Source organism: Topomyia yanbarensis, unplaced genomic scaffold, assembly GCF_030247195.1.
Source record: "Topomyia yanbarensis strain Yona2022 unplaced genomic scaffold, ASM3024719v1 HiC_scaffold_26, whole genome shotgun sequence".
Taxonomy (NCBI): domain Eukaryota; kingdom Metazoa; phylum Arthropoda; class Insecta; order Diptera; family Culicidae; genus Topomyia; species Topomyia yanbarensis.
In genome coordinates this window covers 217253-230857 of record NW_026683448.1, presented here as the reverse complement: position 1 = coordinate 230857, position 13605 = coordinate 217253, and the positions used below count along the sequence as shown (strand labels likewise).

Here is a 13605-nt window from a genome sequence, read left to right as displayed (position 1 = left end):
GGGGTTCTTTTGCGGGCTTGGGGTCCTTTTTCGGGCATGGGATGTTTTTCCTGTCTTGGGGTATTTTTTCGCGCTTAGTGTTCTTTTTCGGGCTTGGGGTCCTTTTCGGACTTGGGGTTCTGTTTCGGGCTTGGGGTCCTTTTAAGAATTTGGGGTTCTTTTTCGGGCTTGGATTCCTTTTTCGGGCTTGGGGTCCTTTTCGGATTTGGGGTTTTGTGTCGGGTTTGGGGTTCTTTTAAGAATTTGGGGTCCTTTTTCGGGCTTGGGGTCCTTTACGGATTTGGGGTTCTGTTTCGGGATTAGGGTCCTTTTTCGGTCTAGGGGTCCTTTTTCTGGATCGGGGTCCTTTTTCGGGCTTGGGTCCTTTTTCGAACTTCGGGTCCTTTTTCGGGCTTGGGGTCCTTTTTTGGCCTTGGGGTCCTTTTTTGGTCTTGGGTTCCTTTTTTGGCCTTGGGTTCGTTTTTAGGGCTTGGGGTCCTTTTTCGGGCTTGGGGTCCTTTTTCGGGCTAATGGTCCTTTTTTGAGCTTGGGGTCCTTTTTCGGGCTTGGGGTCCTTTTCGGGCTTGATATCCTTTTTTGGGCTAGGGGTCCTTTTTCGGGCATGGGATGTTTTTCCGGTCTTGGGGTATTTTTTCGCGCTTGGTGTTCTATTTCGGGCTTGGGGTCCTTTTTGGATTTGGGGTTCTGTTTCGGGATTGGGGTCCTTTTAAGTATTTGGGGTTCTTTTTCGGGCTTGGATTCCTTTTTTGGGCTTGGGGTCCTTTTTGGATTTGTGGTTCTGTGTCGGGCTTAGGGTCCTTTTTCGGGCTTGGGGTCCTTTTTCTGCTTCGGGGTCCTTTTTCGGGCTTGGGTCCTTCTTCGAACTTCGGGTCCTTTTTGGGGCTTGGGTCCTTTTTCGGGATTGGGTCCTTCTTCGGGCTTGGCGTCTTTTTTGGGCTTTGGGTCCTTTATTGAATTTGTCGTCCTTTGTCGGACTTGGGGTGGTTTTTCATTCTTGGGGTCCTGTTGCGGGCTTGGGTTCCTTTTTCGGGCTTGGGGTCCTTTTTCGGGCTTGGTGGTTTCTTTCAGGCTTGGGGTCCTTTTTCGGGCTTGGGTCCTTTTTCGGACTTGCGTCCTTCTCCGGGCTTGGCGTCTTCTTTGGGCTTTGCGTCCATTATTGAACTTGTCCTTTTTCGGGCTCGGGGTGCTTTTTCATTCTTGTGGTCCTTTTTCGGGCTTGGTGGTTTTTTTCGGGCTTGGGGTCCTTTTTCGGGCTTGAGGTCATTTTTCGGGCTTATGGTCGTTTTCGGAATTTGGATATTTTTTCGAGCTTGGTATTCTTTACCGGGCTTGGGGTCCTTTTTCCGGGCTTAAGGTCCTTTTTCGGCCTTGGGTTCCTTTTTCGTGCTTGGGGTCCTTTTTCGGGCTTGGGGTCCTTTTTCGTGCTTGGGGTCCTTTTTCGGGCTTGGGGTCCTTTTTCGTGCTTGGGGTCCTTTTTCGGGCTTGGGGTCCTTCTCGGATTTGGGGTTCTGTTTCGGGCTTGGGGTCCTTTTAAAAATTTGGGGTCCTTTTTCGGGCTTGGGGTCCTTTACGGATTTAATGTTCTGTTTCAGGCTTAGGGTCCTTTTTCGGGCTTGGGGTCCTTTTTCGGCTTTGGGGTCCTTTTTCGGGCTTGGGGTCCTTTTTCGAACTTCGGGTCCTTTTTCGGGCTTGGGTCCTTTTTCGGGCTTGGCGTCTTTTTTGGGCTTTGGGTCCTTTATTGAATTTGTCGTCCTTTTTTGGACTTGGGGTGGTTTTTCATTCTTGGGGTCCTTTTTCGGGCTTGCTGTTTTTTTTCGGGCTTGGGGTCCTTTTTCGTGCTTGGGTCCTTTTCGGACTTGGGTCTTTCTTCGGGCTTGACGTCTTTTTTGAGCTTGGGGTCCTTTATTGAACTTGTCGTCCTTTTTCGGGCTTGGGGTGCTTTTTCATTCTTGGGGACCTTTTTCTGACCTGGTGGTTTTTTTCGGGCTTGGGGTCCTTTTTCTGGCTTGAGGTCCTTTTTCTGGCTTATGGCAGTTTTCGGGATTGGGGTATTTTTTCGGGCTTGGTATTCTTTATCGGGCATGGGGTCCTTTTTCGGCCTTGGGTTCCTTTATCGGTCCTTTTTCGGGCTTCGGGTCCTTTTTCTGGATTGGGGTCCTTTTTCTGGCTTGGAGCCCTTATTCGTGCTTGGTGTCGTTTTCGGGCTTGGGGTCTTTTTTCGGGCCTGGGATCTTTTTCGGGTTTGGGGTCGTTTTCGGGCTTGAGAACTTTTTCGGGCTTGGGGTCCTTTTCTGGCTTTGGATCCTTTTTCGGGCTTGGGGTCCATTTTCGGGCTTGGGGTCTTCGAGCTTATGGTCCTTTTTCGGGCTTGGCTTCCTTTTCGGGCTTGGTGTCCTTTTTCAGGCTTGTGGTCTTTTTCGGGCTTGTCGTCCTTTTTCGCGCTAAGGGTCTTTTTTCGAGCTGGCGGTCCTTTTTCGGGCTTGTGGTCCTCTTCGGGCTTGGGTTTTTTTTTCGGGCTTGAGGTCTTTTTCGGGCTTATGGTCTTTTTTGGGCTTGGGGTCCTTTTTCGGGCTTGTGGTCCTTTTCGGGTTTGTCGTCCTTTTTTGGGCTAGGGGTCTTTTCTCGGGCTTGGGGTGTTTTTTCGGGATTGTGATCCGTTTCGGGCTTGGGGTCCTTTTTCGGGCTTGGGGTCCTTTTCGGGTTTGTGGATCGTCTTTCAGGCTTGGGGTCCTTTTTTGTGGTATGGGTCCCTTTTCGGGTTTCGGTCCATTTTCGGGCTTGGGGTCCTTTTTCGGGCTTTGGGTCCTTTTTCAGGCTTGTAAGTTTGTGGTCCTTTTTCGGGCTTGTGGTCCTTTTTCGGGCTAGGGGTCTTTTGCGGGCTTGGGGTGCTTTTTCGGGTTTGGGGTTAGGGTCCTTTTTCGAGCTTTGGGTCCGTTTTCGGGCTTGGGATCCTTTTCGGGCTTGGGGTCCATTTTCTTGCTTGTGGTCTTTTTCGAGCTTATAGTCCTTTTTCGGGCTTGGGGTCCTTTTTCGGGTTTGTGGATCGTCTTTCTGGCTTGAGGTCCTTTTTTGGGATATGGGTGCTTTTTCGGGCTTTGGGTTCTTTTTCCGGGCTTGGGGCCCTTTTTTGGGCTTGGGGTCGTTTTTCGGGTTTGGGGTGCTTTTCGGGCTTGGAGTCCTTTTTCGGGCTTGTGGTCCTTTTTCGGGCTAGGGGTCCTTTTTCGGGTTTGTGGATCGTCTTTCTGGCTTGAGGTCCTTTTTTGGGATATGGGTCCTTTTTCGGGCTTTGGGTTCTTTTTCGGGCTTGGGGTCCTTTTTCGGGCTTGGCGTCTTTTTTCAGGCTTGTAATTTTGTGGTCCTTTTTCGGGCTTGTGGTCCTTTTTCGGGCTAGGGGTCTTTTTCTGGCTTGGGGTCTTTTTTTGGGCTTGTGGTCCTTTTTCGGGCTTGGGGTCCTTTTTAGAATTTGGGGTTCTTTTTCGGACTTGGGATCTTTTTCGAGCTAAGGGTTATTTTTCGGGCTTGGTGTCCTTTTTCGGGCTGAGATCCTTTTTCTGGCTTGGGGTCCTTCTTTAGGCTTCTCGCCCATTTTCGGGCTTGGGGTGCTTTTTCAGGCTTGGGGTCCTTTTTCGTGCTTGGGATCGTTTTTCGGGCTTGGCGTCCTTTTCGGATTTGGGGTTCTGTTTTGTGCTTGGGGTCTTTTTTAGAATTTGGGGTTCTTTTTTGGGCTTGGGGTCGTTTTCGGATTTGGGTTTCTGTTTCAGTGTTAGGGTCCTTTTTCGGGCTCGGGGTCCTTTTTCGGCTTTGGGGTCCTTTCTCGGGCTTGGGGTCCTATTTCTGGCTTCAGGTGCATTTCGGGTTTGGGCTCTTTCTTTAGGTTTGTCGTCCTTTTTCGGGCTTGTGGTGTTTTTGAAGGCATGGGGTTCTTTTTCGGGCCTCAGGTACTTTTTTGGGCTTGTGGTCCTTTTTCGGGCTTGGGGTCCATTTTCGGGCTTGGGTTTTTTTTTCAGACTTGTGGTATTTTTCGGGCTAGAGGTCTTTTTCGGGCTTGGGGTCCTTGCTCGGGCTTGAAATCCTTTTTCGGGCTTGGGGTCCTTTTTCGGATTTGGGATCCTTTTTGGGCTTGGGGTCCTTTTTCGAATTTGTCGTCCTTTTTCGGGCTTGATATGTTTTTCGAGCTTAGGGTTCTTTTTCGGGCTTGGGGTCCTTCTCGGGCTTGGGGTCCTTTTTCGTGCTAGGGGTCTTTTTCGGGCATGGGATCCTTTTTCGGGCTTAGTATCCTTTTTTGGACTTGTGGTCTTTTTCGTGTTTGGGGTCCTTTTTCGGGCTTGGGGTCCTTTTTCGGGCTTGGTGTTTTTTTCGGGCTTGGGGTCCTTTTTCGGGCTTGAGGTCCTTTTTCGGGCTTGCGGTCTTTTTCGAGCTTGGGGTTCATTTTCGTGATTGGGGTCCTTCCACTGGCTTGGGGTACTTTTTCGGGCTTAGGGTCCCTTTTCAGGCATGGAGTCTATTTTCAAGCTTGGACTTTTTTGAGCTTGGGGTCCTTTTTCGGGCTTGGGGTACTTTTCGGGCTTGATGTCCTTTTTTGGTCTAGGGGTCCTTTTTCGGGCTTGGGATGTTTTTCCGGTCTTGGGGTATTTTTTCGCGCTTGGTGTTCTTTTTCGGGCTTGGGGTCCTTTTCGGATTTGGGGTTCTGTTTCGGGCTTGGGGTCCTTTTAAGAATTTGGGGTTCTTTCTCGGGCTTGGAGTCCTTTTTCGGGTTTGGAGTCCTTTTAAGAATTCGGGGTTCTTTTTCGGGCTTGGGGTCCTTTACGGATTTTGGGTCTGTTTCGGGCTTAGGGTCCTTTTTCGGGCTGGGGGTCCTTTTTCTGCTTTGGGGTCTTTTTTCGGGCTTGGGGTCCTTTTTCGAACTTCGGGTCCTTTTTCGGGCTTGGGTCCTTTTTCGGGCTTGGGTTCTTCTTCGGGCTTGGCGTCTTTTTTGGGCTTTGTGTCCTTTATTGAATTTGTCGTCCTTTTTCGGACTTGGGGTGGTTTTTCGTTCTTGGGGTCCTTTTGCGGGCTTGGGTTCCTTTTTCGGGCTTGGGGTCCTTTTTCGGGCTTGGTGGTTTTTTTTCGGGCTTGGGGTCCTTTTTCGAGCTTGCGGTCCTTTTTCGGGCTTATGGTCGTTTTCGGGATTGGGGTATTTTTTCGGGCTTGGTATTCTTTATCGGGCTTGGGGTCCTTTTTCGGGCTTGGGGTCCTTTTCCGGCCTTGGGTTCCTTTTTCAAGCGTGGGGTCCTTTTTCTGGATTGAGGTCCTTTTTCTGGCTTGGAGCCCTTATTCGTGCTTGGTGTCGATTTCGGGCTTGGGGTCTTATTTCGGGCTTGGGATCTTTTTCGGGCTTCGGGTCGTTTTCGGGCTTGAGAACTTTTTCGGGCTTGGGGTCCTTTTTTTGGCTTTGGGTCCTTTTTCGGGCTTGGGGTCCATTTCCGGGCTTGGGGTCTTCGAGCTTGGGTTCCTTTTTCGGGCTTGGCTTCCTTTTCGGGCTTGGTGACTGTTTACGCGCACGCCGCAATTTGTTAGTCTACCTTAAATTAATTACCCAGAGATTTGATCTATCGCTCTCGTTTTGCATATCACAAAGCAGAGGAGATTTTGATTCCCTTTAGCTCTCATCGCTCTGACCTAGGTTTAATAGGACAGGGAGAGTCAGTCGAATAAAACCATTAAAACGTAATACATCGCATTTGTCTATCGCGGAAAATAAACTTCATTTTTTTTCTACCACGATCCGGTGAACCAGCACCCATCTCGAACATTAATGGTCCTTCGAAGGACCGGATTGTGAAAATAGTGGCCGAAAATTGGCGAATTAAAAAGTGTGATAAATCACGGCGCAAATCGAGTGCCACGGTGATACGACGCCATCGCTAGCAATTTAGCTATTTGGATCAACGTTACCACCATCGAGTCGACGCCAAAGTTGGATTCTGGGACCAGAACACGGAGCTATCAACGGGAGCATCAACTGCTCATTTCATCCTCCAGTGCACGGGTATTTCGGCGTGGCTTGGGTTAACGAACAATAGGCTGGTAGCGTGAGTACACAATCAATTATATAAAGTACAACAATCGACGCGGTGAAGACTACATAGCTTTTGTGGCGGTTTAATAGCTTGGCTATTGTTCTGGTTGAAATGGCGTCATTGCGGGAGCTAACCAAAATCGAGCGTGGTCTCATTGATTCGCTATCTAATCTCGAATCGTTTGTAGATAAGTACAATGAAGCAAGGGACAAATCCAAAATCAATTCACGTTTGGAACGACTAGAATCTGTTTTCTCGGAGTATCGCATAAATCGGGCGAAAATGGAAGTACGACAGGAACAAGATTTGGCGTTGACTACTGACCCGTCGGACGCTAAGGAAAAGCAAGTGAAGTTGGATGTTGAAGCGTCAAACAAAAAGTCTCGTTTGGATCTCGAAAACAGGTATTTTGACATTAAAGATTTTCTCGTTTCTCGTCAGTCCCCACCGACTGCTGCAGCCTCGTCCTCATCCACTGTCCCCACTCCGCCCGGCCAATCAATTGCTTCCCGAATTCACCTTCCAGTGTTCAAAATTCCTTCCTTTGACGGTAGTGTGAAAGATTGGTTGAGCTTCCGGGATTCGTTTCAAAGCATGATCGAAAAGGACGCTTCCCTCACGGCGATTGAGAAGTTTCACTACCTTTTGACGGTGCTATCTAAAGATGCCAGAACGCTTGTGGAATCTATCGAGGTAACAGCCGCAAATTACGAGGTGGCTTGGACCATGCTACAGGAACGCTTCGAAAATAAGAAGATCATCGCCCGCACTTTGATGGACGGATTTCTCGATGCTGAACCGATGAGGAAGGAATCGTATGATACTTTAGTGACACTCATCGACTCGTACGAACGCAATCTGCTTCAGTTGAAGAAACTTGGTCTTCCAACCAATGGATGGTCCCACTTACTCGCGCATTTGCTGTATAAACGTTTGGATGCAGATACTCAAAGGCATTGGGAACGATGTCACAAATCTCGCGAGACACCGAATTATGAAGAACTAGTTAAATTTCTGCGTGAGCATCTCGCTACGCTTCAGCCGCTTGCGACTATCAAACATCGGGCACAAGACCAACGTCACGATTCGTTGAAGCTCCCAACGAAACAAAGGATTGAATCCACGCTAACGACAATTACCTCTTCAAAGCGATCATGTCCACTCTGCCAAAAACCGTCACATTCTCCTTTCAAATGCGAATCCTTCAACAAAATGAATCCTGTCCAAAGACTTGAAGCAGTAAAGAAGGCTGGTCTTTGTCTAAATTGCCTTTCCTCTTCCCATTTGGTCCGGGCTTGTCCGAGCTCAGCATGTCGAGTTTGTGGTCAGAGGCATCACACGATGCTACATTTGCGATCACCCAATGGCGCATCGAGCCAAAATCAAGAAACGATTCCATCGCAACACGTCTCCGCAGTGCAGATTCAATCCAACCCTCCGGCAAAGATAGCAGAACCGCCAATGCAAACTTGTGCTGCTTCGTTACAACCTCCACAAACTCCTACCCAACCCAATGCCTCTGCTAGCCGCTCGCCTGTTGCCCTTCCTGCAAGTTCGTCCGCTACCAGTAACGTAGTATTCCTCTCAACGGCAGTAGTCCGAATTGCAGATTTGCACGGAAATACTCATCTGGCACGAGCTCTTTTGGACTGCTGTTCCGAACGAAATTTACTTAGTGAACGTCTAGCACAAAAACTCGATCTTCATCGACGAGATGATCCTCTTTCGTTCCAAGGGGTTGGACCCGCTCTCGCTAATTCCAAACAATCCGCAACGGCAAGAGTATTTTCCCGTTGCACAGATTATTGCATCGATTTAAATTTTCACATTCTTTCTGAACTCAAACCCATCCTTCCTTCAAACCGTGCACCATTCGCAGATTGGAAGATTCCTACATCGGTGCATCTAGCTGATCCAAATTTCCACGAGCCCAATCGAATTGACGCTATAATTGGAGCAGAGGTGTACTATCGTTTACTTTCGGATGGTTTCGTTGAACTCGGTCCAAACTTGCCGATTCTCAAGGAAACCGTTTTTGGCTGGATTGTTTCCGGGAAATGTGACACATCCCCCAGCCAACCACTTGCTACCATGCTGGTATGTAGTAACGCCGATCTCGAAATGCAAATGGCAAGATTTTGGGACCTCGAATCCTGTCGGTCCGACAACACACTTTCGGCGGAGGAACGCCAGTGTGAGTCGTATTTCTCGGAAACAACATACCGAGATTCAAACGGACGCTTCGTCGTATCACTGCCCAAAAGGGAAACCCTTCTCACTAGCCTTGGAGAATCTTATGCTACGGCTTTGCGACGTTATTTGTCGTTGGAAAGACGGCTGCTAATAAAGCCGGCTCTTCTGAAAGCGTATACAGCGTTCATTCACGAGTACATTGCACTTGGACATATGGTACAAATCGACCCCACAACCGATTCCCTTCCACCTGGGAAAAAACCCTACTACATGCCTCATCACTGTATTGAACGACCGGACAGCGTGACAACGAAACTACGAGTCGTTTTCGACGCTTCGTGTGCTAGTGACACTGGACTGTCCCTGAACGACACTTTATTGGTTGGGCCGGTCGTACAAGACGACCTATACAGTATGCTTCTCCGATTTCGGCTTCAACGTTTCGCTATTGTAGCTGATCTGGAGAAAATGTATCGGCAAGTGTGGATACATCCATCCGATCGACACTTGCAACGTATCTTGTGGCGTGATTCCGCGGACGAAACAGTTCGAGCATTCGAATTATTGACCGTAACCTACGGTACAGCATCGGCACCGTTCCTCGCAACCCGCTGTTTGCAACAACTCGCTGAAGACGGGAAATCGCAATACCCAAAGGCAGCCAAAGTTCTGGTCAAGGATTTTTATATTGATGATTTGCTCTGTGGGGTCACGACAGAAGAAGAAGGAGTTGATTTATGCAACGAGCTGATCGGTCTGCTGCAATCGGCCGGTTTCAAATTGCACAAGTGGGCATCGAACAACCCCGTCATTTTAAACAACATTCCAACAGAATTGCGAGATGACCGAAATGTGCTGGAACTGGATTCATCGTCATCATCCGTCAAAACACTAGGGCTTCTGTGGCAACCTGACGAGGACGTCTTTCGCTTTCAGGTACCAAGGTGGACCATGGACTCGCCTATCACCAAACGGCTGGTGCTGTCCGATGCAGCGCGTCTATTCGACCCCCTCGGTCTGGTGGGGCCTACAGTGCTGCGTTCCAAACTGTTTATGCAGGAGTTGTGGTTGTCCAAGCTTTCCTGGGACCAGCCATTAACCGATACACTTCAAGATACCTGGAAGGAATTTCGCGATGATTTGGAGGTATTACGGACATTCTCAATTCCACGGTGGGCGGTCTCTTACGCGGACCCAGCAACCATCGAACTGCATGGGTTTTGCGATGCATCCGAGCGCGCTTACGGTGCCTGTCTATACGTTCGGACTGTAACCGCTACAGGATCGACTTCGGTAAATTTGTTAACCGCTAAATCGAAGGTAGCTCCCGCAAACACTGGAAAGGGCCAACAAAGAATCTCTTTACCTCGCCTGGAACTTTCATCGGCATTACTGCTCAGCCATTTGTATGACAAAGTGAAGAGCAGTTTTCCAGCTTCCACTCGTGCTTTCTTCTGGACGGATTCAATGATAGTCGTCCATTGGCTAGCCGCATCACCCAACCGATGGAAAAAGTTTGTGGCTAACCGAGTAGCCGAAATCCAACAGACCACTACACCCGGAACCTGGGGTCACGTGGCGGGGATCGAAAATCCAGCCGATGCTATTTCACGTGGTATGAGTGCAGCACTACTAGTCGATTTCGACATTTGGTGGCAAGGTCCGGCGTGGCTGAACCAATCGAAAAGATTCTGGCCAAATATTGTTCGGACATCCGACTGTATCTTCGACGCAGATCAACTAGAGGAGAAACCCGCAACCTCGCTACCAATTGTGCACGAAGCCTTGAGCATCTTCAAGCTGAAATCATCATTGACCGACCTCGTTCGTATAGTAGGTTATATTCGTCGTTTCATCTCTAACGCCAGAGAAAAGGACAGAAGATCCCGCCAGAATGGACTACTCACCACAGTAGAGCTGGAGATGGCTCTCCAAAACCTCGTACGAGTATCACAGCAGGAATCATTCCCTAATGACATTGGAAGCATAAAATCGTCGGGCCAAGTGAAACCAACTTCAAAGCTCAAATCGCTGTCCCCAATTCTCGTCGACGGTATACTACGAGCTCGAGGCCGCCTACACAATGCTCCAATTCCATATAGCCAAAAACAACCGATGATTCTTGACAGTAAACATCCTTTGACGCTGCTGATAGTACGACACTATCATGTTAAGTTTTTGCACGCAGGACCTCAGCTGCTGATGGCAGCAGTGCGATCGAAATTTTGGCCTACTAGACTTCGTAATCTTGCTCGCACCGTAACTCATCGTTGCCTGAATTGCTTTCGCTGTAAACCAAATCTTTCGGAGCAAATAATGGCAGACCTACCCTCAGTCCGCGTATCGCCAACCTTCCCATTCCTCAATACGGGAGTAGACTTTTGTGGCCCATTTCACCTGCGGCCATTGCATCGGAAGGCTGCTCCACAAAAATGCTTTGTTGCAGTGTTTGTCTGCATGTCAACTAAGGCCGTGCATCTAGAAGTCGTTGGAGATCTCTCCACCGATTCTTTCATCGCTTCACTGAAACGGTTCGCAGCCAGACGTGGCGTCCCTCAGACCATATTTAGCGACAATGCGACCAACTTTGTCGGAGCCAGACGAACCTTGAACGAGTTTTTGCAGCTCTTTCACACCCAACAGAACCGAGATCAAATTGTTCGACTGTGTTCGGACGAAGGCATTCAGTTCAGATTCATTCCACCACGTTCGCCACATTTCGGTGGTATTTGGGAGGCTGCGGTCAAATCCCTGAAGACGCATCTCTATCGCACACTAAAGAATGCCCTGGTAACCAACGAACAGATGCAGACTGTTTTAACGCAAGTTGAGGCTTGCCTAAACTCTAGGCCTCTCACGCAACTCAGCAATGATCCGGAAGACTTGGATGTTTTAACGCCAGGACATTTTTTAGTACACCGTCCACTGACTGCTATAGTGGAACCGTCTTACGAAGAAATCCCTACCAATCGTTTGTCGCAGTGGCAGACAATTCAAGAATTCGTCCGTCGCCTCTGGAAGCGGTGGTCAAGTGAATACCTGTCAGGCCTTCAGCAGCGGACTCGATGGACACACGAACGAAACGACGTCCACATTGGCACGATGGTGCTAGTCAAAGACGACCATTTGCCACCAATGAAGTGGCGTTTCGGACGAATAGTGGACTCAACACCCGGACCCGACGGACACGTCCGTGTAGTCAACATCCGCACCAAGGACGGCATTTATCAACGGGCAATTACACGTATTTGCGTATTGCCGATTCAAGACAACCAGCAACCTCATAACGAGATAGTCTAGTTCCAGTTGTTCGAGGTCCCAGAAAACCAGGCAATGTTGGATTGGAGGGGGCCTTATGGTCCTCTCACAAGTTAAGTATTAAGTTTCCATAAATTTTCTGGACCAAATGTTTCCCGACCTAAAGTTGCTGTTTGTTGTCAGACCTATGCGCTCGACGTCAGTGGAGGAGAGGAAGGTTCAACACATCAAACCTATCAGCCCCCAGCCGTTGGTCGAAAATGTGTAGCAGCTTTAACATCATACCGGCGTCCAGCAATGGAAGCACACCGATTGGCCATCCCACAGCCGATAGTTAAATCCGACCTATCTACCCACAACCGTTGGTCGAGGAATTGCATCTAGATCCGAATAATATCTCATCAGAATAAATTTGAATTTTGAGTTGTTCAGTTATAGTTAGAGTAGATAGAATTAGACAACACCATCAAAAAGAGTTAGGCTGAATTGAAACTGAAATTTCAATGGTGGGCGGTATGTTTACGCGCACGCCGCAATTTGTTAGTCTACCTTAAATTAATTACCCAGAGATTTGATCTATCGCTCTCGTTTTGCATATCACAAAGCAGAGGAGATTTTGATTCCCTTTAGCTCTCATCGCTCTGACCTAGGTTTAATAGGACAGGGAGAGTCAGTCGAATAAAACCATTAAAACGTAATACATCGCATTTGTCTATCGCGGAAAATAAACTTCATTTTTTTTCTACCACGATCCGGTGAACCAGCACCCATCTCGAACAGTGACCTTTTTCAGGCTTGGGATCCTTTTTCGGGCTTGTCGTCCTTTTTCGGGCTTATGGTCCTTTTTTGGGCTTGGGGTCCTTTTTCGGGCTTGTGGTCCTTTTCGGGCTTGCGGTCCATTTTCAGGCTTGGGGTACTTTTCGGCCGGGGGTATATTTTCGTGCTTGGGGTCTTTTTCGGGCTTGGGGTCCTTCTTCGAGCTAGGGGTCCTTTTTCGGGCTTGGGGTCTTTTTCGGGCTTGTCGTCCTTTTTTGGGCTAGGGGTCTTTTTTCGGGCTTGGGGTGTTTTTTCGGGCTTGGGGTGTTTTTTCGGGCTTGTGATCCTTTTCGGGCTTGGGGTCCTTTTTCGGGCTTGGGGTCCTTTTTCGTGTTTGTGGATCGTCTTTCAGGCTTGGGGTCCTTTTTTGGGGTATGGGTGCCTTTTCGGGTTTCGGTCCATTTTCGGGCTTGGGGTCCTTTTTTGGACTTTGGGTCCTTTTTCAGGCTTGTAAGCTTGTGGTTCTTTTCCGGGCTTGTGGTCCTTTTTCGGGCTAGGGGTCTTTTGCGGGTTGCTTTTTCATTCTTGGGGTCCATTTTCGGGCTTAGGGTGCTTTTTCAGGCTTGGGATCCTTTTTCGGGCTTGTGGTCCTTTCTCGGGCTTGGGGTGCTTTTCGGGCTTGTGGTCTTTTTCGAGCTTGGGGTTCATTTTCGGGATTGGGGTCCTTCCACTGGCTTGGGGTACTTTTTCGGGCTTAGGGTCCCTTTTCAGGCATGGAGTCCATTTTCAAGCTTTGGGTCCTTTTTCGAGCTTAGGGTCCTTTTTCGAGCTTTGGGTCCGTTTTCGGGCTTGGGATCCTTTTTCGGGTTTGTGGATCGTCTTTCTGGCTTGAGGTCCTTTTTTGGGATATGGGTCCTTTTTCGGGCTTTGGGTTCTTTTTCGGGCTTGGGGTCCTTTTTCGGGCTTGGTGTCTTTTTTCAGGCTTGTAATTTTGTGGTCCTTTTTCGGGCTTGTGGTCCTTTTTCGGGCTAGGGGTCTTTTTCTGGCTTGGGGTCTTTTTTGGGCTTGTGGTCCTTTTTCGGGCTTGGGGTCCTTTTTAGAATTTGGGGTTCATTTTCGGACTTGGGATCTTTTTCGAGCTAAGGGTTATTTTTCGGGCTTGGTGTCCTTTTTCGGGCTGAGATCCTTTTTCGGGCTTGGGGTCCTTCTTTAGGCTTGTCGCCCATTTTCGGGCTTGGGGTGCTTTTTCAGGCTTGGGGTCCTTTTTCGTGCTTGGGGTCGTTTTTCGGGTTTGGGGTGCTTTTCGGGCTTGGAGTCCTTTTTCGGGCTTGTGGTCCTT

At 48.9% G+C, this 13605-nt stretch overlaps 1 protein-coding gene across 1 annotated transcript; it reads left to right on the top strand.

The window, feature by feature from the left end:
• The first annotated feature begins 6059 nt into the window (after positions 1-6059).
• Positions 6060-11552, top strand: LOC131695055 (uncharacterized). Its single transcript, XM_058983580.1, has one exon. The coding sequence runs from the start codon at positions 6171-6173 to the stop codon at positions 11550-11552; it is 5382 nt and encodes a 1793-aa protein (XP_058839563.1). The 5' UTR covers positions 6060-6170.
• The last annotated feature ends 2053 nt before the right edge of the window (positions 11553-13605 follow it).